General features: G+C 33.7%; 1 protein-coding gene across 1 annotated transcript in view; it reads right to left on the reverse strand.

The window, feature by feature from the left end:
- The window catches only part of LOC136825455 (STE20-like serine/threonine-protein kinase), a 114,268-nt gene that overhangs the window by 60,630 nt on the left and 27,639 nt on the right, over nucleotides 1-25,999 (reverse strand). Inside the window, 4 exon segments of the mRNA XM_067081926.1 lie at nucleotides 2,999-4,085; nucleotides 4,998-5,074; nucleotides 7,603-7,623; nucleotides 11,776-11,854. Coding sequence (XP_066938027.1) covers nucleotides 2,999-4,085; nucleotides 4,998-5,074; nucleotides 7,603-7,623; nucleotides 11,776-11,854 — 1,264 coding nt within the window.

Genomic DNA, 25,999 nt, shown 5'->3' on the forward strand with positions numbered 1-25,999 from the left:
TTTTCATGACTAAATGCACTTTTCGTGATAAAACTATTAAAATACTCGAGTAATGCTCGAGTTACGATACTTCACCTTACGATAATTCGATTTTGCAATGGGGTAAGCAATTAATACTGATAGACAATATTATTCTTTAAACATTTTTAAAATTTTGCGCGGGTGCAGGCAGCAGCGTAATCAGGCAGTGAGAGAGAGACCAAATTACAATAGACAACTTTTCCTCCATCTCTTTATCCCATCTTCTAGGTAAAAAAGTAAAAGAGAATGATAAAAGTATTGTTAGTAACATTATACTCTTGCGTAAATGCGTACAGCCATAAACACCCAACCAAGAAACTGTTGTTCTGCTTATAACCCAATCGGATAACAACAGCCGTTTACCTGGTATTTCAACCATCGTACAGTAATAAACAATTACCGTAGGTTACGGCACAAATGAGGTTAAGTAGAATAGGACTGATATTTTTACATTATACCCTTATTCTCTTTGGAGAAAAGATCAGCGAGAAAATATACTGCTAAATTTAAGCTGCAAGTTATAGCTGAAGCTGAAAAAATAATGTTCAAGCTGCTAATGACTATACTGTAATTATCGTGAATCGGCAACATGGATGAAACTCGATCGTAATTAAAATGGGAGAGAAAGTATTTTAATCAAAACTACTGGGCATGAAAGAACACATTACTGTTATTTTTACGTGGTAAACGATAAATACGTAAAGCTTGTATTATGTTGAAATCACGTGAAAATAGCGAACGGAATCTTTTATTTTTTTACACAAAACAAACGCCCCCAAATGCCCACTGTCAATCGTCATCTATTAACAAAAGTAATAGATAAATTAATTTCACAACGAGACGTATTTTAGTTATATTTCAACTTAAAAACCCTTCATATAACGAAAAATAACCTTGCCCCTTATAAATAAAGTATCTAGACTCTAGAGATTCATTTACGCTAACTAGAAGCAAGAAAAGCACTCTGAACTGAGTTAAATGCAGCAAAATAAACACCGCGTAAACATTTCCAAACCAAATCATTGATCGCTATGATCACAATTTATAATACAAAAGCAATATAAGACTATATATACAATATTATTGGATACAGTGAATTAAGGCATAACATTTTAAAAGATCCTTGGAAAAGATGCATTATTTGTTATGTTGACATTTGTATAATACAATATGTGAATATACAGTAGAGTGTAATGTAGGCTACGCTACCGTGTATGTATACAATATATCATAGTGTAGGCTAAGCTAATTCTTGTTTGTTATTCAATTTCTCTTTGTATTGAATTATCATATGTCACTTTGCATGAACCTCCAGAATTAGCTGATATTAATAATTACCATACCAAGTATGTAAAGAGTTTATTTTATATTGTAGGCTAGGCTACCATATATGTATACATGGTACCGAATACCCTAGTGTAGGTCAGGCTATGTTCAGGCTATGTTCGAGATACGGTTTGGTATTCCTTACGTTTTTCCAACAAACGATGGTTTTCTTTTTTTTTTGGAACCTAAATCCATTGTAAGATAATACCTGTATAAGCATTTTTTGTTTGTTGTGTGTATGTTTGAACTATCAAAACAGGCAGTTCTAAGTGTTTTTAGAAGGGTTCTAAGTATTCGCTGGTTGCACTTGGGGTCTTGGAACATATTACAAGTGCAGACTGGGATCCAACTGTTGTATAAATCAAAAAGCTACAAGGAAGGGACATCACTTTTTTTTTAAAGTTTATACTCAAACATAAGAAAATATGTACCAAAAGAAACAGAACCCTGTAAAAAAAAACATTGGATGAATAGCTCCTCAAACTTTAAACTGGAAATAAACATGGAATAAATGGAACCTGTATACTATGAAAATTGAACAACCATAAACCTTATTAATAATAAGCCATACTAATGGGCTTGTAAGGAATGTCTTATTTTATAAGAAAATCATATTTGACAGGAAAATACAACAATCATACAACTGAAAACTTTCCTTTGTAAAGGGCAATTATTTTTTCAAGGTTTAGATTCATTTCTCTTTGTGAAAAAATGGCATTCTACATCAACATTACAATTAACTTGTGAAAATCTATAAAAACCCCTAAATGTATGAAAGAAATGTTTCGAAATTCTACCCATCTTTTCCGTAAGAGTAGTCATAATCACCATTACCCCAAAACTCACCCTTATATCTCATAAAAACACTTCTAACCCTTTGAGATTCACACGATTTCAAATGACATCACCTTAATCCCAACCCGTAAGATTCTGATGAGGTTACTGGCCAAAAATCTTAGGTGAGCTTCAATGTGTCATTTTTGGTTCTTTTCCTTTTTGAACATCTTATAATAAAGTAAAGGTATTCAGCTGCAAAATGACAAATCAGGCCTTACAAAATGATAAATATTTTTACAGCAATAGCTAAACGAGAAACATTATGTCCATAACTGGACAGTGTGCTATGCCAGAGCCATGATTTTTGGACCCCCAAAAATCTCAAGGGATTTGCAAAGGGGATATTATGGGATTCGCAAAGGGGATATTATGGGAAGTTTAAAAAACTCAATACTGGAACTTTTTAGCTCCAAATCATGCCAATCTACTTAACATAAGTACTTAAAGATTGGCTTCATAAATTAATGATTCACAAGACTATGTAATTTCCACACACTTTTCTTAAATTTTGAAGGATGTTATTGTACAACATTATTCTATATGCAGCTGGTAACAGTTGATTAAAAATAACTTACATGACACATCATCTGCACTGAGCTAGTGGCACCTTATACCTATTAATTTAAATACCAACAAAATTTTCAGAAATACAGCCAGCAACTACCATCCTTTCAGCCATGAATTAATAAAAGCATCTAGCAAGAGTCATGACTATCCTGCTAAAATATAAAATGAACATGAAGTCTACCTAGTGAAAAAGGTCAGAAAAGAACATTCCCCAGTAAACCCTATACCAAAATGAAAAACTACTCACCAGAGTAAGTGACAACACTCTCTTTCCTTGTAGGACTTTGAGTCCTGGGAACATCAGGTGGTGTTGGGGTTGGGGTACGTACTATTACGGTAGCATCACTACCAATAGAAGCAATGATGGTCTCAGCTGGTGGTTCAGGGGATAGCGATTGGGGAGCTGGTACCACAGGTATTTGAGGGGAAAAGGAAGCTTCACTACTTTCTTTAAGCACACTTTCTGCTGTAGCAGGGGCGGTTTGTGACAATACTGCTGTGTCTATCAGAGACTCTGGGGGAGTTGTTGGGGATGAACTTGGGGGCGATGGTAGAGCATAGACTTTCGCCTCAATATCACTTGGTACTTGTTCTTCATCAGATTCGTGTACATGTTTATCTCTATTTGTATCACTTGATTCCTTGAGATCTGCAGGTACTGCTATCTTAGAAGCTGAACTGGTGTCCTTAAAAGGAGGGGGAGGAGTAAGAGGTTCTGCATCTTGGGCAACTAAAGCAGGATCTATATCACTGGAAATATGTACAGATGAGGGTTTTTCTTCCTCTTTTGACAATAGCACTTCATCATTGACCACCTTTTTATCAGTGTATCTGTTCACAGCATCTTTCTTTGGCTCTTTAGTGACAGACTCATCAACATCCATCTTTTCTTCAACTGTAATTTCAGGAAGCACACTAGTTTTGACATCAACCTTTACATCCACAGATTGGGGCTTTTCCTCACTGTCTGGAATGTCTACTGAGGATATTGTTATTTCTATCTTTTCTTTAGGCATGGGACTTTCAGAAGGAGTTACTGGTTGCGGTGCTGGTCCCTTATTAGGTATGCTTGTGGGAACCTGCTTACTGGGGCTTGTGACAACTTGGGTACTAATTACTGTTTCAGATTCTACACTTTCCGACGCTTTATCTGTTGGTGAGGGAGCTCTAGGTTTTGAGGCATTTGTGCTAGCTGGAACAGCAGGTGCAGGTCCTTTCTTTGAAGGAGTGGAGGAAGCACTAGAAGATGGAGTGCTGGCAGGACTAACACTAATAGGAGGAGGAGGAGCAGGACCTTTGGATATACGTCGCTCACCTGAGCTTGCCACCGCAACCTATGAAAAATTAAAAATTTGTAAAATAACTCAAGAGAATCTTGTTTAAATATAAGTCAAATAAAAAATTAGTATTTACATAATTAAATAAAACAATTGGAATTTACAAACTGTCTACCATCCATTTCAAGTAGGTTATTGACTTTATTATTATCATTGTTATTTGTGTCCAGAAATTCTTCTCAGAAAATATAAAAATTCCATTAACTAGCTCAACAAGCATTCACAGAATAAATATTTAATGTGTAAAGTTAAAATAATAACCAGTGACGTGTGATAAAATACAATAGAAAAATTAATACATTTTAAAACAAAAAATATAAACTGTGCATAGAATATAAAAGAAATAGGTAACATAGGCATAGAGACTGAAACTTATGAGCATCAACATAAATAATACAACCTTAAAACCTGACCCCAGTTTTAAGGAGAAGAATTACATTTTTGGCATAATACTACTACTAAAACAGAGTACAACACCCAAAATTTTCCTAGTTTAAGCCAAAGCCTGATACCACTACAAAGACTTTAGATATGACCTTCTACTTAAAGGGTAATAGCAGTTTTACAGACATATCAACCTAAACCAGAGGAAAATTAAATTATCCATATTGGTATAATGATTTTAACATTGCAATGCCCTAATCTTGAACTCTTGCCCATAAACTCTTCCCAGTTCAATGTTTACTCAATTGTAGAGCTTAGTAAACTGTGTCTGGAATTCATCCACTCAGGGGAGAAAGTTATACAGAGATTATCAAAGTTAAAAATTATCAAGCACAAATTTTATGAATCTCTTATACAACTATAAAACTAACTCATGGTAGCATACCACTGAAAATCTTACTAATAAGCAAATCACGAAGTCTATAAAGCCCACAACATAGAGACCATAAAACTATTGTCACTCACCTCCTTGCTTTCTTTCTCAGGAGTGGAAGGTTTATCTTCATCAATTGGCAGCATACTAACAGATTCTTGATCTTTCACTGTGAAGAAAATAAACTGTTAGATAAAACTTCATATTGCCCAGTAAAATTCTTGAACACTGGGAAAAGTGGCAGTCATCCACATTTATACAATTCCCTTGAAATAAAACACAAAAAAGTTGTATATTTGTTCAATGTTTAGGAAAACAAATTTGGCCTCACAACATAGGAAATTAAAATACTAAACCTGGGTGATACTGAGATCCAAATGTAAAAATTGCACAGATACTATATGTATTATGTAATTTTAAGGCAAACAGTTTTCATACTATACAAATCATTTAAAATATTTTATTTTTGCTGCAAAGCATCAATTTCATATCCCACACACTCATAGTCACTAAAAGAATGCCAAATCAAATGCATAACCTATGATACTGAAGACAAGTCATTTTTTCAAATGTTACCATGAGGAATTAGTCCTCTTCAGTCACCTACAGAACTACATGAGCGGTAAAAATACCAACAAATAATTTTCCTATCAATATATTGGCATATTACATTTTAAGAAATTCACTAGAGTTAAAATTAACTGAAAGGGACTTTCTACACTGCAAAATGTGCACAGCAAATTTCTTTATTCATTGCTAATCTACCTGTCTCTATTAGCATAAAAACTTGCATCAAATTAATATTTTGGTACTGTACTGCAATTTAACAATCTATTATTTCATGTAATATATTTTCAACTAAAGCAATTTCAATTACTATTATTTCGACTAGGCACAATAGCTTTTGTAAGGTTAATACTTAGGTGGTAATAAAAAGAACTGAACGTAACATTGATAAAAACAAATTGAACGTAACATTGATAAAAACAAATTATCTCAATTTTGGAACTCTAGCACATATGCTATTGTTTAACCAAGCATTTCAATTACAGCAAAGGATTTAAGAGTATGCATATACTGCATATATAAAATGAAGCTGGAGATTTTGGCAGAAATCAGTGGAGGCCCTCATCCATCTTAGTATGGTTTTTCTCGCTGTCGTGAGAACGCACACCACATAAAACAATAACATTAATGTAAATCACTTTAATAACTAAATATAACATTCTTCATTACACCCGTTATATTAGGTCACTCCAGTCAAAATGGAGCAATAAACATTAAGTCATGCTTACAAAATACCTACAGCAGAGCCTACATAAAACCTGTACAAAACACTGGAAAAACCAGGAAAGTACACTGACTAGACTCACAAAGAGAAACAATGACAATGCAGATAATCATCTTCACTCATACCAACTGCTGGGGAGCATTTGCTTCACTAATGAACCAGTGAACAGAACTTTTAGCTGGCTGTTTCTGTCAGGTTTACCTGATTACTATCTGAGTTCAGTGTGCACAATACTTAACCCAGTTAATGAAGGGTCAGAAACTGTAAGTTACAGTGACTGGATACAAAATGTAACTTATTATTTATAATCAGCATCCACTCTGATTTTCTTATGAATATTGTGTTACCTGTGTATCTCTGTACAACATAGAAATACCATTTTCTTGTGAATCATTTATGATCAAAGTGTATATAGTACATCAATCCTTTGTTACCTTTATACTCTCATCACTGTATTTTTTACTAAGGGCTGAGTTTAATTAAATTTATATATAAATATGTAATTTGTTTTTTTACAACAACACTGTAATAATGCTTAATAGGGTATACTGGAATCTGTATTACTTAACGGACTTCTCTTGGTCAAAAGACTTCCAGTCTTGTTAAGTCCTCCAAAAATGACTTAACAAGACCTGAAGATCCTGTATCACATTTAACCAGAACCCTCTTACCCCAAGTAAAGTTGATAAAAGGTTCTCTAACTTATACCAGCAGTCAAAGGTAAGTAGGTTTCTTTCAATTTTCTACCATTTAAAATCCAAAAAACAGTTATCACACATTTCATCCGCACAAGGAGAAAGGTAAAGTAAATGAAAAGATGAATAATTTTGACAAGTGTCTTTCCTAAACGGAACATTGATTTCATACCACTGTGACACTCAAGTCCACTAAATAACTAAATGTGTACTATGAAGAGACTACCCTCACCAAAAAAAAAACAAGGGAAAATAATATTTAAAATATGATGTAACTAATCTCATACCCCATACAGTAGTAGGGTATTCAACACAATACAATACTGTGCTAATATATTTTACAGAAAAATTCTGTGTAAGGGATAAATACATGTTGAAAAGACTTATTTTTCCCCATGCATAATCCTTTAATAATTTTGAAGTTACAAAGATATTTTTCTAATTCAAGAGAAAAGACAATGAACTGTTGCCATCATCAAAATAGTACAGATGAATTTTAGTTCACTAGGTCAAAATGCCTGATAAACCTCATACACAGACCTTCAAACAAACTTTAAGTACAATACACAATAAAGGACCACCTTCATCAGGGATAGTATTATCAAACATATACAACTCAACATGCACTTTCACTGACACTGCATACTTTAATAAAATCTAAAAATACACAAAATGACATCCAAAAAATTGCTTGATTAGTATTATACTTACAAAGTTCATACGGAAATGATGCTTGTGGAAATTAATAAAATAAACTTACCATTAAATGAAATACTTTCATTATTCACAGCAATGATGCTATAGTTATACATTCCATCAAACCAAATTAAGTATTAAAAACTGTGTGTGCACCCTTTTGCATTAACCTCATTTTATGAGTGACTAAAGTAGTGTATGCAGCTGTTGATTCACACTCTTGCAAGTCCTGTCATGAACTTGGAAAAGTGCATTTTTCCTTATCAACATTCCTTTAAAATTGTTTCACTACACATGTACAAACCACTGCTTTACAGGTGTCTTTATGACCACTCTTGGCAGATCAAACATGGCCCAGATTTCCAAATTTCATCAATGGTAGGGGACAGATCAAAAGAGGCTACCAACCGTGGGGGACACAACCTTATCTTTTTACATCTCTCTTTCTGCTTATCAGTAAAGAACAACTTAATACCCTGTTACCATTCTACAAGATGGGAGAGAAGACAATAAGGAAACTGCCTTACAATTGCTGATCAGATTTTTTTTACCCGAAGCAAGCAAAGAAGAATAAACCTTCAAGTTGCATTTCCTTAACTGCAGAACATGGTTTTCATCAAGCTTGTAGAAACCCAAGGCAATATGAATCAAGTCTAGGTCATCAAGATGATTATTTCACACAATGTATCATAGGTGGTAAACAATTTACATCCTCTCATTTCACAGTATGAATGTAAGAAGGAAATCCCAAATTCCAAAAGGCTTTAAAGGCAAAAGCCTCCCATAGTAATAAACAAGAAGCAGATGGGGCACAGTCCCTCATCAATGCTCCTAAAATTGGTAAAGAAACTAAGACTATGGCAAAAAAATTTATACAGAATGAGATGAATAAAGCAAAGTAACAAGCTGACTCAAACCAAGGCAGTATGATTGAAGCAGACATTAATTCATCATTATAAATACTGTACTGCTAATTTACTCTTTAACATAGTCACATCAACCGAAATATGAGAGATGGAAAAACTATGAGCCAAGTTATTTAGAATAAAGTGACCATCACATTTTTTCATTAATGATAGAGACAGGTATGATGTAGGTGATGAATACTAACAGCCACTAACTAAATTCCAGAAATGACGTTAGCAATCACTCAACATCCAGAATAAAAACTACTACACTACAATGTTTATGACTGACATTTACATCACTGTTCTTAAAACAATATAGGTTTTGCATGTGCTGGCAAAGGCAGATTTCTATTTGCTACACAAATGATGATATTAGTCATGGAAGCATATTCAATTTACCAAAAATGGTATTGTTCGGTAAGGTCCAAGAGAATGGAATGCCTGTCGACGGAAGATGGAAAAAAGGATAAGAAACATACATAACCATAAGAAAAAAAGTTAGAAAAGCAAAAATTAATAATGATAAGACTTTCAGAAAAATTACAACCATTTCAATCTGTGGTGTCATTATCATACCACTGCCAAAAAGGATCATACTGACAGGGGGAAATATTCACATCTGTAATGAAATTCTCCATTAGCGTGTGACAATGAATCCAAGTTAGATATGGAAAGAAGTCAACATCCACCACCATACTGATGGCTGAAAAAAAGGATGGCCCATGCAATTCTACACTCATTTTCCTTTCTGTCTTCCATGTTAAAGAAGTAAAGCAAGGAATATATATGAGCCTTATTCTGAACTGTGATTCATGCATTTCAAAAGTATGGTCTCTGCAATTTTTTAAAGCAGGATGATCCCACAGGACCATTATAAAACTAACAGAACGCAGGATAATACCACAGGACCATTACAAAACTAATGGAAGTTCCATAGAGTCATACAGGAAGACAACTAACTGACTGGGTTCCCTACAGACAATCTTGAAGGGAACCTCAAAAATTTGCTGGAAATATCTCAAGTTCTTAAAAAAATTTAAAAATTTATAAGAATACCTAAAGATACAAGTTGGTTGCCTTAAAACCCTGGAAGAGGGTTCAGATTTCTAACAGACAGATGTCAGAGGCATCACATATTAAGTCATCATTCATGGAAAATGAAGTAATGAAGAATGAATGAAAAATGTGGTAAAAGAGAAAATATTAGTGAAAACGAATACTGTAGTAAATCTGAAGAATTCCAAAAAAAGGTGGTCTCACTGATAAGTTGACAGAGATGATTTGGAATTTAGGACATAATTTGGAATTTAGGACATAGTCTGACCAGCTGAGGCTGGTAATAGAGAAAATTGTAAACAATGTTTGTAAACTAAAACTGGAAAAATATAACCTACATAAGAAATGTTTCAAAAACATAAACCATTTATACTCTGGAATATTCCTCCTGTTATAAATCACTGGCAATACCATAATCTAAAATTTTTAGATAAAGTAATTCATCAGCAATGCAGTGTATGTTGTTCACAATACCTGTTATAGATTGTTAGTTTCTAGTCCTAAAAGTAAAATGAAATCTTATTTCTCTAGCCAATGAACCTATTCAAACTTCTGCAGTACATCCTCTACACCATACTGGGGTTTCCCAAAAAATTTTTAAGGCCTGTTTCAGTCACTTCTTCTCCTCTCTAGTTGACACCAACAAATTTCCTGTTCTAATCAAGTAATCTGTCATCTGCAAATTTAAATACAGCAGCGACTTCCTCATTAATGTGGGTTGCCCTTCCTGTTTTTGTTTTAACTACCCTACATCTACAGGCTAGTATCACTCCCTTCATGGTATACCCCAAAAATATTTTCCTCATTTTGCATCTTTTTACCTTGCCATCAACCCAAAATTAATATGGCATTCCCATCTCAGTTTTACAATACAGTACTTCTCATTTGCTTGTCTGCTGAATCTCCATTCATTACATTCTTCATTTTCTCTGAAGATGAACCCTATTCATATGGGACATGCCCACAAGGGTCAGTGGCTTGGCATTCAAGCTTCTGCGCATACTACCTCTTTGGGTTTTTACCCAAACTTCACTTCAGAAACAAGTCAAGTGATAATTACTATGACCCCCTTTTCTAGCAGACCCCTGAACTATTCCACATAAATTTTGCTTTCCAGCAACATTAATATACCTATCAGTAATTTGATAACCATTTTCAAGCCTTGCTTTTGACTCTGTCAAAAAGGAATTCAGTTCCATCTGGTGAAATTTCTCAAAACAGCTACAAAATGTAAACATTCCTTTGATATGGTTATTCTTATTTAATATGCATACTACTAAGATTTGGGTATGATTAAAAACTTCTTTTACTACATAATGTCTAGAGAACACTACCTTGTAAAGATTTTACAAGCTAAGTAATTTATCAAAGGAAGAAATGAAAACATAAAATGCAAGGAATGGAACCTAACAACATTAATTACATACCTATTATATTTTCCCACCACACCAAGACATTTACATAAAACTGCCTTAGGAAAATTCTATTTATAAGACTGTTAGCCAACTTAGCCCTCCACAAAATTGGATTCAACAATACAAGTACTAAAACCAGTTGTAAACAACACTCATTTGGGTAAAGTGGTCCGTTTCCTAAAAGTTAGTTCTGGCAATCACAAAAATCAAATCACTTACAATTAAAATATCTCCCTTTTCCATTTCTATTTCTCTATTAGTGTAATTTAGTGATTTACATCACTCACCTACTCAACAATATTCAATTATTTCTTAACTGCTTCAATCCTACACATTTGTAAAACAGTAATGCCATCATTCATTACAGAGGTATACAACAGATTCTAAATTGTTAAATGACTTACTTGTGGTGGATTACAATAGATTCTAAACTTTCAAATAATTTGCGTGTAACTTCATTTCATCATACAGCTTTTGAAAGTTAATGCTATACTGTACTTTCAACTTCTACTATTTTCACTTAAGTATGCTTTGCCCCATCTGACCAACCATAAGCACGCACACAGTAATCGTCACTAATGCTACAGCTGAGCAAAAAACTTAAAACTTGATTTCAAAGCCATACATTCAGCAAAATAAAATTAAACTTTTTGCAAAGCTTTGCTAATTCTACCTCAACTTCAAGCAAAAGAACTATTCCAGGCCTTTTACATGTCGTCTTAACTGTTAAGCAATTTTAAGTGCAGTATCTTAAGATATACTCAATACAAACTTTCAACAAAAGAATATATTAATTCATATATACTTACATAAGGTGGTGGAGGAGTTGATAGAGAAGGTGTCATCAGGACTATGCTCACCCTCACTGTGCCGTGAAGTGCGCTGATCCTGAAACACCCAGGCAAATGAATGAACTTGGCAATGCAAGAAACAATGGTTCTATATTTTCATAAGAAAACTGATAAGTAAAGTAAAATTAAAAGCAGCTAATAACCAATCACAAGATAAAACTCCATGCATCAGCAAAGCCTCATTTTTACTAAATAAACTGGGGAAATACAAAACATACTAACAGATGAGACCATCCGTACATGACATATAACCTGGCTGATCCAACGAATCCTCAATTTAAAAACCCAAATATACGTATATACTGTATTCACAACATACAGCATAAACAATTACATACACCATATGCCTAATTTTATCATCAATTTATAGCACAACTGCTTGTGCATACATATAAACTCTATTCATGCGACAAAGCATACATTTAAAAGTTATGAATTTATACATCCTGTAAATATATATATAATAAATTAAAATAAAAGGTGGTAATATATCTATAATTTGAATGTTAACCAACTCATCTTAAAAAAAAAAACAAGACAAATGATATTCACTATACATTTCATAAAGGGTAGGTGCAGCCAATGAGCTACTGAAACCACAAATTGAAGAGATATCTTAATTATGGGTACAAAACCATCATTTGCATAAAAACCCAACATTTAACTTGATCATAGGAAATTATGGAATGCACCTCCCAATGCTTTTTGCACAAAGAGTATTTAAGCCCTTCTTCATATCAATTAATTCTGTCTTAAAGTCATACTTTTAAAATTCAAAACTTTGGCAACAGATAGATTTTCATATCTAGCTGTTACTAACACCGTGTTACTGGACAGCTGCCTCAAATCTCTTCTCTTTCTTGACATTTTTGTTTCCAATAAACTGTTTTTTATGTTTTTACTGCAATCTTTTTTCATCCCAGCATTCAAGTTTAAGGCAATGCATTTCCATAAGGGTACTGAAGTTCAGCTGACAACAATATGGCCAATCCATTAGTATTATACAAACATCTGTAGAAAGAAGCATCTTCTGGTACACAATGTCAAATGCAACTTAATAAGGCTTTAATATAAAAATATCAACCAATGCTTCAAATTATTCTCTTTAACCAACCTCTGCAGGTAAACCAATACAGAATTTAAAATATCTAGTTACAAGACCAGAAAAGTAACACCGGCATGTAAGAAAACCCTATGGAGAGAACACCTACAATAACTCCAATTTAATTTCATATGGTCTGCACTCAGACAAGACTTGTGGTTAAATCCCTTGACAAGCACTTAATCAAAATCTTCTTCGATACCCTCCTTTATCAGTGTGAATGCCAATAATGCTTCAAGTTCCCATAAGGATTTCTCCTGTTTGTTCTCTCTGATACTGACTTCTGACCAGTAACTTCCATTTAAATGTATTTCTTTACAGTATGTGTTTTTCTAGAGTAATGTTTACTATCACAGAGAATCAATTGTCAAATACCTTACATACTTAATGCCACTATTTTGTCATTACAAAGGTTATCATACATAATGAACATTTTTTAACTATACTGATCAGATCAAGTTGAAGCTTAGTGATCAGATAGAAGAGTTTGCATGGTCTCATGAGAAAAATATAAGAACTTAAAGCACCAAGGTTAAACCTGACTCCCACCTGTATACTCTAATATATTGACTTGCCAGGAAAATTCATTGCTACCATGGTAAAATAACCTAACTACAGCTGTATTAATAAAAAAAAAAATTAGTTTTAAGGGAAGTATCCAAATCTACCTAAACTTTAAAATCAAATTCCCACAAATTCTATGTTTGAAAGGCACCCAAGTTCCTATATCCTGGAGGATAAGCATCTGTATTACATTCTAGTATGTGCAAGTGCAATTTTGCATGTGTATCTCTAAGTACGCAAGCAAGGTTGGGTGTGTGTTAAATATGGTAACTTTTCAAATAGTTAAGACAATATTCTGTATATTATCAACTTCCATTATTATTATTATTATTATTATTATTATTACCTGTATTATGATTATCATAATCATTATTATTATTATTATTATTATTATATTAGCTTAATAATACAGTACCAGTGAGTACTGTAAAATCTCAAAATGACTACCAAAAGTACTTGTTCTTAAACAAAAGCAAAGTAAAGTTGAAGAATGTAGACAGCTAAGGAGATAGGGACAAAAGAGGTAAATGGAAAAAAGCACTGCAGCTGAGGACCAAGAGGGCACTGCATAGAACCTTCAGTACCATCAACAGTGCACCAAGAAAGGCACACTACAAGTGGTCAAGAGCATAGAGAACTTTTACTGTAACAATTGCACCACCTGGGAAGGAAATCTCTCTCTCTCTCTCTTCTCTCTCTCTCTCTCTCTCTCTCTCTCTCTCTCTCTCTCTCTCTCTCTCTCTCTCTCTCTCTCTCTCTCTCTCTCTCTCTCTCTCTCTCTCTCTCTCTCTCTCTCTCTCTCTCTCTCTCTCTCTCTCTCTCTCTCTCTCTCTCTCTCTCTCTCTCTCTCTCTCTCTCTCTCTCACAACATTCTAATTTTCTAAAAGGCATGAAAATGTAATTTATTTTAACTTTGCTTTAGAAATAGTTGAACTGAGGAATGTGACACTACAGTATTGTTTACTCAAACAAACAGGACAACTGCGCTTAATGGCTGTTACAATAATGTGAATGGGCCTGTTAACAAAGGCAAGCTTTCAGTCTTACACTTATGCTAAAGCTTACACTACTCTAAAATTATGATGATATAATTATACTCCACATTGCTTGCCTAATTTTTCTGGCTTTGTAAATGTCTGACACTGATACAGATGCTCTTGGAAAATCAAACTTTTAAAATTAATAGTTTTTTCGCCCAAGGTCCCCTCTCTAACATCAGCAAACATTAAAAAAAAATTATTAATTGCTTTCATAACAATTACAATTAATGATCATGTCTATTTGGCTACAATTTAGTAATGGGTAGATTTATCCTTGATTTATTCAAATATCACTATTGCTACAGCACCTAATGCTGAAAGAAATACTGGAATTAAAAGAAAAAATCAACTTGATGCTCCTTGCATGCATCAACTGTATTATGGGCACAAGAACACACTTTTATGTGCGTGTATTTTAAAACCATGCAAAAGTTAAAGATACATAAATACAGTCAAATTCAAAACACGTCTACCAACATTCATATGCATAATTAAAACTATGGCACTCTCTAAATTGTGAAAACAATAACCAGTGAGCACCAACAGAGCACTGAATTTGACTGTATAAGCTGCAGGAAAAAAATTCTCAATACTTCAACACATTCCCTCATGGCCGGACACTGATAATAACAATATGCAATAAAAATCTACGTATAAAAAATTGTAAAATTTAGCTATTCCAAGTAAGCAGCACTTAAACATCTTCTATAACCTGGAATTATAAATTAAACCACATTATAAACAAAGACATGCAATATAATGACCAAAAAAATCAAGAACAACATATAAAGTAAGGCTCACCAAAGACAGGCAACATGCTTTTGTGAAAAATTTACCATCCTGGTAGCTTGACCACTACGTGAAATATTTACATTACCTATTTAAAATGTAATTTATACATTCTGCTGCTGTGTAGTTGCACTTTGAAGGAACTTCCTACAATAAATTCAAAAGCTGTCTACACAAAATTTTAAAAAGTAATTGCTGATAGTGAAAAAATGCACAAATTGAACATGTTGCAGTATTTGCAAACTGAAAACACCAATTAAGTTTTACTACATATATTAAGAAACTGAATTTAACCAAACCTAAATACTGTATTCATTTTGTATCTGTGAGTGCTCTACATGTATGTGATGACCAACCATATTAGTACTAATTCAGATAAAGATAAAAATACAAACAAAAAAATTTCTGTGCAAAAGTCCATTACATGTGAGCCTGTCAGAAATTGAGGAAGCAGTTTCATTCCATTCCAGTAAATACAAGTTGAAGTCTTTCGTGAGAACATTTAGAAAAATGACAACAACTGACAGGGTTATCCCAACTAAACACACCTTCATATACAGCTGTTACACTGAACTATAACTGTAAATAGTAACTGCTAAACTTAACGCTCATGAAAATATATGCTGTGCTCAAGTACGAAAATAACACAGGCATCTACACTACAATACCCATTTCAAGAACCCTTTCAGGAGCAAGGATCCACTGCTGAATTACTAGGATTCCTATCTAGAATGTATGATGGTGTGACAACTGCCTACATTGAACAGATGAACCCCTGAAGTCAAAGGTCACATACAGTACATGCGTACCTTGGAATACTGAGTAAGATAAACCATCATTAGCACCATTGGCAAACATGCTCACAGCAATGAGCACCCTATCAATACAGGATCATTTACAGTTCTCACCAATGGTTCTTCAAAATGGAACTGCTAAAAACAGAACCCTCATAACATTTGTGGCATGTCATCATGGAATTACTATGCAGTATTTCTTTTCAGTATCTGTATTTCATTTTCTAAATTTACCTATTATTGGAATTAAGATTTTATATAATTTCTAAATATTTTTCAAGTTGTACCTTGTTAGGTTCCCTTTTCCTTTCCTTAGGTTAGTGTGACTGATAAATTGAAAAACACTTACATATCAATATTAATGTATATCAATATAATTTGTGTACAAGTCTTGAATGTATTTTCCTGAAAAGACCCTACCATACATATGATAAAAAGCAGGATCTCAAGGTAAACTGTAAAACTATAACTATAATCATTATATTCTGTAATAGTTTAATCATTTAAAATTTCAGAGGCTATTAACATACCAAAGGACAAAAAAGCTACATCGGGCTAATCTAGAAAATTTCCATATGTTCATGACAAAAGCTATATGAAATTACTGACTTAGTTATGTTAAAAAAAATTCAGCAAGACCCCTCTTATCCTTTTACCTTAACCGTACCTAATGAATCTAACCTAACCCAGTTTGAAGTGCGAGGAGAAGTACGTTGCTGACTAGTCACAGTTTTACTTGCCAAAACCCAAAGCCAAAGCAATCTTTCTTTAGCAGTTTCCAGGCCCCTGAAACAATCTGGCTTTTCCCAAATCAAGCAACTAAAGGGAGGTTTTGATGCTTCCCTTCCTTGCTCCTCTAACGGCAAAACTTGCGCAATGAAAACTAGTTCTAAAATGTAGCCATCACAAATCAATGAATCTAAGCTACCTTCAGATCTGAAGCCATGTACTGAACATAGATCTGGTGAAGTACCTTTTGAAGGTATGTTACTAAACTGTTCTGTAACAGATCAACATGAAATAACATGAAGCTTCACTGCCTAACCAATCCTGTTCCCAAAACTGGGAAACAATCTCTTAATTTCTTACATTTCAATAACTGCCATCTATTGGTGTACTGACCTGTTATTTCCTCTTTATAACCTAGAAGTACTGTACCAGACATCCTACATCTACAATGTTTTTCTGGAGAAGTGAATAGTTATCTAAACACATTTTTCATCAGGACACCTTTCAAAACTTGGCTGCGAATCCTATCATGAAAATATTGTTAGCACTGAAAAAAGTCAACAGGCCCATTTAATTACTCCCCAAGCCTATACAATAACCAGTGTTCAGTATTTATGATTGAAATTCAAACGCCCAATCACTTATGTCAGTTAAAACTGAAAGATTCCAGAAAAAATTTCAGGCACAAAATCTTCAAAAATGGTACTGTAAACCTTTTACTGTACTTCACTTTTTCTTTGGCAAGAAATTTTATAAGTATTTTTATTTTTCTGAATATCATCTATATCTACCTGTAGTCTCGTAATTTTTCTAATTTATCCAAAATGTTGATGTGCCCTTTCTAACTGCCTTCTTCATACCTACTTTACAGTCCAGTAAGTCATGAAGTTAAGAGAAACTTGCCCTTCCATCTCACAGTGCACACACAAATCTCTCCCCATTTGTTCTTGTATGTGCTTGGTATGAAAATCTACACCTATATATATATGGCAATTCTGGCCATTGCTTGTAGTGCCATTTGTTATATTCAATGCACATTACTAAGATCATTCCCACATTCTCCTAAGCATCAACATAGCCACCTTCTTAACTGTTCTTATTCCTTAGCTCCTTTACCAGAAGCCTTGTTTTAATCAGCTCTCCTATCCATTCATCCACCTTTTTAACATTCTGCATCTTCTGCTGCTCATCTGCATCCAGCAGATCCCAAGAACTTCCCTTTCCTTACTCTTTTGTAGCTTCTTTCATTATTATAGTAAACAACGAAGGAATCAGGAATGACCATTGATGGACACAAACATTTTTCTCAAATTCTTCTAATGCACCCTGTCACTGTCCTTACACATTTGATTTTTTCATTTTTTTCAATTGGAACCTTCTTCAATATTTTCATAACATGCCTAAGTACTGTAGTCTTATTCCTCTATAAACTCCAACTGATGTGTTTCCTCTTTTTTTTGCTGTAAAATATCAGTCATACTTTTTCTACTCAACAGATCCTACCTCGTCCTTTACTAAGTTTTAAATCATTCAGGTTGGTTAATAAATGACAGACTATACCAATGCTTTTGGAGAATGCTTGTACTCCTAATTGCCCTGACCCAGTTTTTCCATCTTCCCAAGGTTACTTAAACTTTTTCAGTTCATATTCACTGTCTTTACTGAAAAACGGAACAAAATATTGCCGCTATCATCCCATTATTTGTTTCCTGTCAAATGTTATTTTTCCATTTTCATATTGCAGACTTTCATACTTTTAAACCTTTTCCATTTTCCCTCGGCCACTTTGCTACCTTGGTTATCGGTGGGGATTCTGTTCCGATGGCATGACTGTAAGTGAAAATCACTGATAATCAAAAATCAGCAATTCTTGGGGCTTTTCAGTGATTTTTGGCTCTTACCAGCAGCGAAAATCACCGATTTTCGTCATTACACAAGCGCCGAAAGACCAGATCGCCAATAGCCAGGGACTGCCTGTATTCTCTTTCCCCCTCTGATGCGTTAGCACCAATTCCATTCCTCACATCTCTTAAACCTTGACCTTTTGTCACCTGTGTTTGTCTCCCTCATCTTTTCTCTATTTATGATGAGTTTACAGAATATCACCTTCTTTCATATAATTTTTCATTTATCCCACAATTACGTCACCTGCAATTTAATTTTTGACCAGTATGCCTAATCAATACACAATTTTTTTTGCCAATTCCACCAGTACAGCAAACACCCCGTGTTTGCAGGGGATGCGTACCAACGCGGCCCCCACCGCGAATAGCTAGAACCCGCAAATACTTAGAACCCTACTAAAAACACTTAGAACTGCCTATTTTGATATTCAAACACACAGGTATTATCCAACTTATGATGGGGTTAGGTTCCAAAAAAAAAAAAACCACCATTTGCTGGAAAAACATATCTCTACTATAGCCTAGCCTACACTAGAGTATTCAGTACCATGTATACATACTGTATATGGTAGCCTCGCGTACACTATAAAGCATACTCAATACATACACGGTATATCAGCTAATTCTGGAGGTTCATGCAGAGTGACTTATGATAATTCAGTACAAAGAGAAATTGAATAACAAACAAGAATTAGCTTGGCCTACATTATAGTATATCATATACACATTCGGTGGTCTAGCCTACATTATATTGTACTCTATATTCACATGGATCTTTTAAAATGTTATGCCTTAATTCACTGTATCTAATAATATTGTGTATATATTCTTATATTGCTCTTGTATTATAAATTGCGATCATAGCGATCAATGTTTTGGTTTGGAAATCATTTACACGTTGTTTATTTAGCCGCATTTAACTCAGTTCAGAGCGCTTTTCTTCCTTCTAGTTAGCATAAATGAATCTCTAGATACTGTATTTATATGGGGCAAGGTTATTTTTTGTTATACTGTACAAAGTCTTTTTAAGTTGCAATATAACTTAAATACGTCTCATTGTGAAATTAATTCAGCTATTTTTTTTTTTTACAGATGATGTTGCCCATTTGGGAAGTCTGTTTTGTGTAAAAAAATCAAGATTTCATTCGCTATTTTCACTTGATTTCATCATAATACCTGCTTTAGTATTTATCGTTTCTCGGCATAAAAATAGCAGTACTGTAATGTGTTCTTTCATGCCCAGTAGTTTTGATTAAAATACTTTCTCTCCAATTTTAATTACGGTCAAGTTTCATCCATGTTGCCGATGCACAATAATTTATAGTCATTAGCACCTTGAACATTGTTTTCTCAGCTTCATCTACAACTTGCAGCTTAAATTTAGCAGTATATTTCCTTGCCGATCTTTTACCCATACTGAATAAGGGTATAGTGTAAAAATATATCAGTCCTATTCTACTTAACGTCATTTGTACTATAACCTAGAGTAATTGTGTATTACCGTACGACGGTTGAAATACAAGCAAAAGGGCTGATGTTGTCCAATTCAGTGATAAACAAAACAACAGTTTCTTGGTCGGTTGTTTATGGCTGTACACATTTACTAACAATACTTTTATCATTCTCTGTTACTTTTTCAACTGCAAAATTGAATAATCATAACGTGAAATATCGTAACTCAAGCACTAACTGAGTATTTTGATAGTTTTATCACAAAAAGTGCACTTAGTCATGAAAATGAGATGAAAATACAGTAATTAGTGAATATTTCTCAATGAAAAATACCATGAATGGGCAGATTTTCAGTGAATAATGCGGATATATGTTCCATAGAGAAATCCATGAATAGGCAAGTCCGTGAATCGTGAGACCGTGAATACGGGGAGTTTATATACTGTATTTTTATTTTTTCATGTCACCACCAATGTTACTGTGCTTGTGCTAGCTCTTTTATATTTAAATCCCATTAACAAAAAATATCCATATAAGTTTTAGGCGACATCTCTGCCACTTCCCTGCCTTTTCCTACCATAGTTCCACCATACACCACTTTTTTTAACAGAACTTGTATTGTCTCTAGTTTATCTTTCACGTTCCTAGCCTACTGAAAGGCTGCTGGATAATAAGGCTGTTTCATCTTCAAAACTATTTAATTTATAGGACTGTCTCTTTTTCTCTCCCTGTCAAATAATTGCTATTCAGTTTTTCATAATTCTCATACAACTTGTAGGCTACAAAATATTTATTTCCAGCAAGATATAAAATTTTCAAAATCTTGCAAAATGACATTCCTTAATATCAGCAAAATTAATTATCAATTCAATATTCCTGTCCTTACAATACCATATTGTAACTTAAAACAGTAAAAATACTAAATACCAAGAAAACCTACAAAATAAAATGGAATTTTCTTAATGACCCTCACTCTACTTCCAAGGACATACCTTCCATCTCAACCTTAAAACTTTCATCTCTCACTGATATTTCATCATATTTTACTATTGGCAAACTAGCAGTCATTATCAATACCACTACTAGCCTTGGATAAAATAAATCAATGCACAAACTACTGTGTCATTTAAAACATAGGTTAACAGCACCGAAATCAAATCTCAAAAACTGGATCTCCATGCAATTTTATCTGAAAGCAAAATTTTTTTACCAATAGCAAAGAATGCAGCATAAAAAATCCTAAAAAAAGCAGTAGGATTTACATTAGCCAAAATCAGTTTCACTACCCAAAAAAGAAAAACTTTGCTCTAGGATATAATTCAAAGTATAAAAAGAAACAATTTCCCATGCCTAACTAAACTGGCTTACATTACCTCATCAAAATTAGTTACACAAAATATCAATTTACCAGAAATTCCTACTACTGTACTGTATTGGGCATACTCAAAAAATTTTGGAAAACTAATTCAAAACCCTACGCACATCACCTTCAGAATAGATGAACACTTCAACATACCTCTGGTACAACTGGCAGGTCCGTGGGAGGGCACTCAGTGGGACCAAAAGAAGGGTAATGTAAATAGGACCACCAACTACATGTTAAGTTCACTGAAAACCTATATTTCTATTTTCATCTCACATTTAAATTCTACTGGCCTCATGAACATCATCATCATCATCATTATCAAATGTTCAACTGTATCTATGTTACTACAGTACAACAGAAAATTATAAAAAATATGATAAAAAATATGTCCATATAAAAATAACTGGGTATCTTTGCAACACCCAAATTGAAAGGCAGAATGACACCTAAAAAAATACTAATCATTTAAATAACCTACAATACAAAATGATCTAGAGACACTTTACAACATAGGACTGAAACATGCAGGTAACTAGAACACTTCAAGAATTTCCATAACTATTAAAATTTTCAATAATGAAGCTGCTAGTAACTATTTAGATATACTAAATATAACTCCTATGACAATAATACTTCTGCTAATAGCTATTCAAATATATCAAATAAAACTCCCAACAAACTTTAGAAATTTCTACAAGACTTGCAAAACCTGATGTTTTCAAATTATCCTTATGTCCACGAAAGTCAACATGAGCAAGGATTTCATAGATTTTATTTCTAAAGACCAAAGACCTATGAAGGTTAATCGTATTTCTCAACTCTCATACATGTGTCTTGGAGGATTCAGGCTTAAATGGGGGAAGATGGAACATGACAAACAAAGCTGGAGGCTTAGGCAGGATAAGAACAAAGACAATTTACAAAAAGTAAAAGACAGCAATTTAGCTGGAGACTAAATGAATGGTTTTAAAAAACCCACACCAGAGCTATTGTTCCACAGAGCAAGGCACATTTACTGCAGTTCCAGATTAACATAACAATATTTGAAACATCTTTACACAGACTGCTGCTTACAGCTCCACTGTGAAAAAAGTAAAATCGTCACAAACAGAAACTAACTCAATAGAAGCAACAGCCAATCCTACTAGAGGAGCAGCATTATTTGCAAGCAGTCAACAACAATGAGTGGTTTATATATTATTCCTTCAAACCAAAATATGTACAAACTTTTTAATATTTACAAAACCAAACTAAAATGATGATGGAAATATGGTATACTAACACAAAAACAAATGAGTTCATGTGCAACAGATAAATGCATTGCTCATGACACATGACGTAGAACTTCCAAGAAATGGGGCAACTGATCTACACAGCATTGTACCCAATACTGAATTACTGATTAAAGTAAAATCAATACCACATGATTGTATCTACAGGAGTTCCATCTATCAGCAATTTCTGGTCACAATGTTCTTGCAGTTATAGGCACATGAAATACAGTACCACCAATTGAGTAAAAATGCACCTACTCAATTATTGCTGGATACCATATTAAAGCAAGACTAATATGCTCACAGTTTTTAATATGTTAAGGCAGAAACCTACCACATGACTTTCATACCAGTCTTATTGATCTATACCTACGATTACAATACATAAAATAAAACATTCAAATGCACTGGTTAATATCTTCCATAAACACCACGAATGTACTGGTTAGTATCTAGCAGAATGAGAATGTCTTTGACTCTTTTTAACTAAATCAATTTACCATATCTGCCAGATGATATGATGCATAAATAAGGTTTAAAATACAGACACCAACCTATTTACGAAAACGAGTTATGTTCTGGACAGCCATTTGTATGTTGAATTGTTTGTATGTTGGTTACTGTACTCTTCATGCCTATTTAGGTATAGTATGATACAGTATAACGTCAATACAGTACTGTATGTACAGAATAGCCAGGCAAAACAAAATTTTAACTTACGGGTGGCAAAGGGGAGCGCTCTGGACACAATTTCAATTTGTGATCCCGTTTGCTTGTTTCTCTGAATGTTTGTAAGTTGAATGTTTGTAAGTAGGGTGGTGTCTGTATTACCCGAGCATCTACTATGCCCATTTCACAAATTGGAAACCAGGTCCCAAAAAGGACCAGTCTTATATAGGCTAAACTATGGAGTCGGATGAACAGTAAAGCCTACAGGAAGTATGGCCAAAATTATAATCTATGAGCACAAGCAGCTTGTTTACAAAAAACATAAATAACAGTTTAAAGTATGGGCTATCCCTATACGAAGATAGCCTAAGGAAGCTCGCACTGTTAAAAAATATTTAATACCCAGATCAAAAAGTCCTTTAGAAATAAGACAAATTTTAAAGTAGCTCAGTTACATTAGTCATTTGCAATACTGAATAGAAGGCAAACAAAATAGTAGCGATGGTACTACACCCTTGGTAGATTGCCACTAGAAAATAAGTTTAAATTCCTTCTGATATAGCAATTCTCTTGACGTAATATTGTATTCCCTCTACAAAGGATTATGAAAGGTTTGCAGATAATGATTAAGCCTCCAAATATTGACATTTTTTATGCTTGCTATGTAGCCTACACTATTCTCTGAAATACCAGTTTATGATAAAACAACAAAGTAGTCTCAAACTATTCTTGTAAAACAGGTGTATCTTAAGCAAAGATGCATCTTTTCCCCATCAAAATTCACAAAATTCATACACAACAAAATTAAGCACAAACGAAAACATTGTAACTTTTCTCTATCTTAAATTTAATACATATCAACTGAGAAGAATTTTAACAAAAGTATTGTAATTCAATTTAAAATAAAAACCACTGCTTAAGCATCAGTTTTATACAGCATAAACTGTAAATAAGAACAAAGTCAGAGTAAAGAATTAAAAGTGCCGCTCCTGTGAAAGTTTTCTCTTGTTAGTAAGAAGTTCTAGGCAGTTTTGTTTCTGTGATAGGATGTGCAGATGAAGTTTTTTCTTGTTAAAAGTAACTGCTTTTATTTCTGCAAATAAGACACACACAAATGCTTCCTCTATTCAAACTATTTGCAAATATACTTCCCATATGAATTACCCATGATGGCAGGCTAAGTATTAAAATACATTCAGAGTAACCCTCTTCTTTCCTTTAGTGTCATTGGTATTTCCCTTTCTTTACTTGGGTGTTTGAAAACTCAGACTACAATTATATTTTTTACCATACAAAGATAAACTATAAAAGCATGAAGAATAAATACAGCTGAAATTTTTTTAAAATCATTAAACAGGATAAATTTGTTGTTTGTAATCCTTTGCAAAAGGCAATTGATGCTATTTTCCATCTTTAATGTAATTATCAAAAGAATGTTATCAAATATTTAACATTAATGCAGCAAAAGGCCAGGGAATTATCATCATACTCGCATCTCATTGCAGTACTGAAAACTTAACTCTACATTATTTGTATATTTTTAATTAACCTAAATGCAGATACCTAAATGTGTTAACTTAAAAGCAACTTAATTGCACATATTACCCTAAAAACAAAATTTCACATCCCATGACAGGCAACAATAAGTTCTCAAAACTTTCCCTGATAAATTTTACAATAAAATTTACCTGTTCACAAAGTTTACCTGAAGTTATTGGTCTTTTTTCATAAACAGTACTAAATTTACAAAACCTTCATTTGATACTGATTTCCTATGCTGACAAATATGTATCTTCCTGAAACAAACGACATGCTTTAAAAATGAGATTGGCTCAAGAATTACTGCACATCACAAAGCATATTTCAAGCAGACATGCATCTAGTACATCCCTGAAATGACAGTATTGCAGCCATCAAGGCGACACGCAAAGCATCATTACTAAAATCACACTACCACAGCAAGGCTCGTATCAAAAAAGAGTGCAAATTAAACTAATATTGTGCATGTCCTTGAGCACCATAGAATTCTTCAAACAATACTTTCACCAATACAATCCAATGCTCAACTGATGCCTTTCTCGACTTGTCTCAGTAAGTTAGACCAATCAATCAATCTAGATGATCATGAAGATGTCTGTGTCCCTTCACCAAAAGCTACACTGCTTTCTGCCTTTTACTTTTCATCCAGTCCCAAAGGTATCATCCATAGCCTGGTTCATAAGATATACTAAAACCACTACTCTCCTCCTGAGCCACTCAAGATCAAATCATTCAGGTGAGCCCTAAGATAGCCTAGCAATGTGACTCAGGGACTTATTAACATAATTTAAAAAATACACAGTTTATATTTATATACACAGAAGCAAGACCATGGGCAAGGAGAAACCCCATATCTCTTTTGCCAAGATGACAGCATATATCCTACTTTATTTTTACAATTTATGTTCTCAAGTATTTTGCACAATATGTTTTCATATCAAAAACACATATAACAGCAAA

Source organism: Macrobrachium rosenbergii, chromosome 37 (genome assembly GCF_040412425.1).
Source record: "Macrobrachium rosenbergii isolate ZJJX-2024 chromosome 37, ASM4041242v1, whole genome shotgun sequence".
Classification (NCBI taxonomy): domain Eukaryota; kingdom Metazoa; phylum Arthropoda; class Malacostraca; order Decapoda; family Palaemonidae; genus Macrobrachium; species Macrobrachium rosenbergii.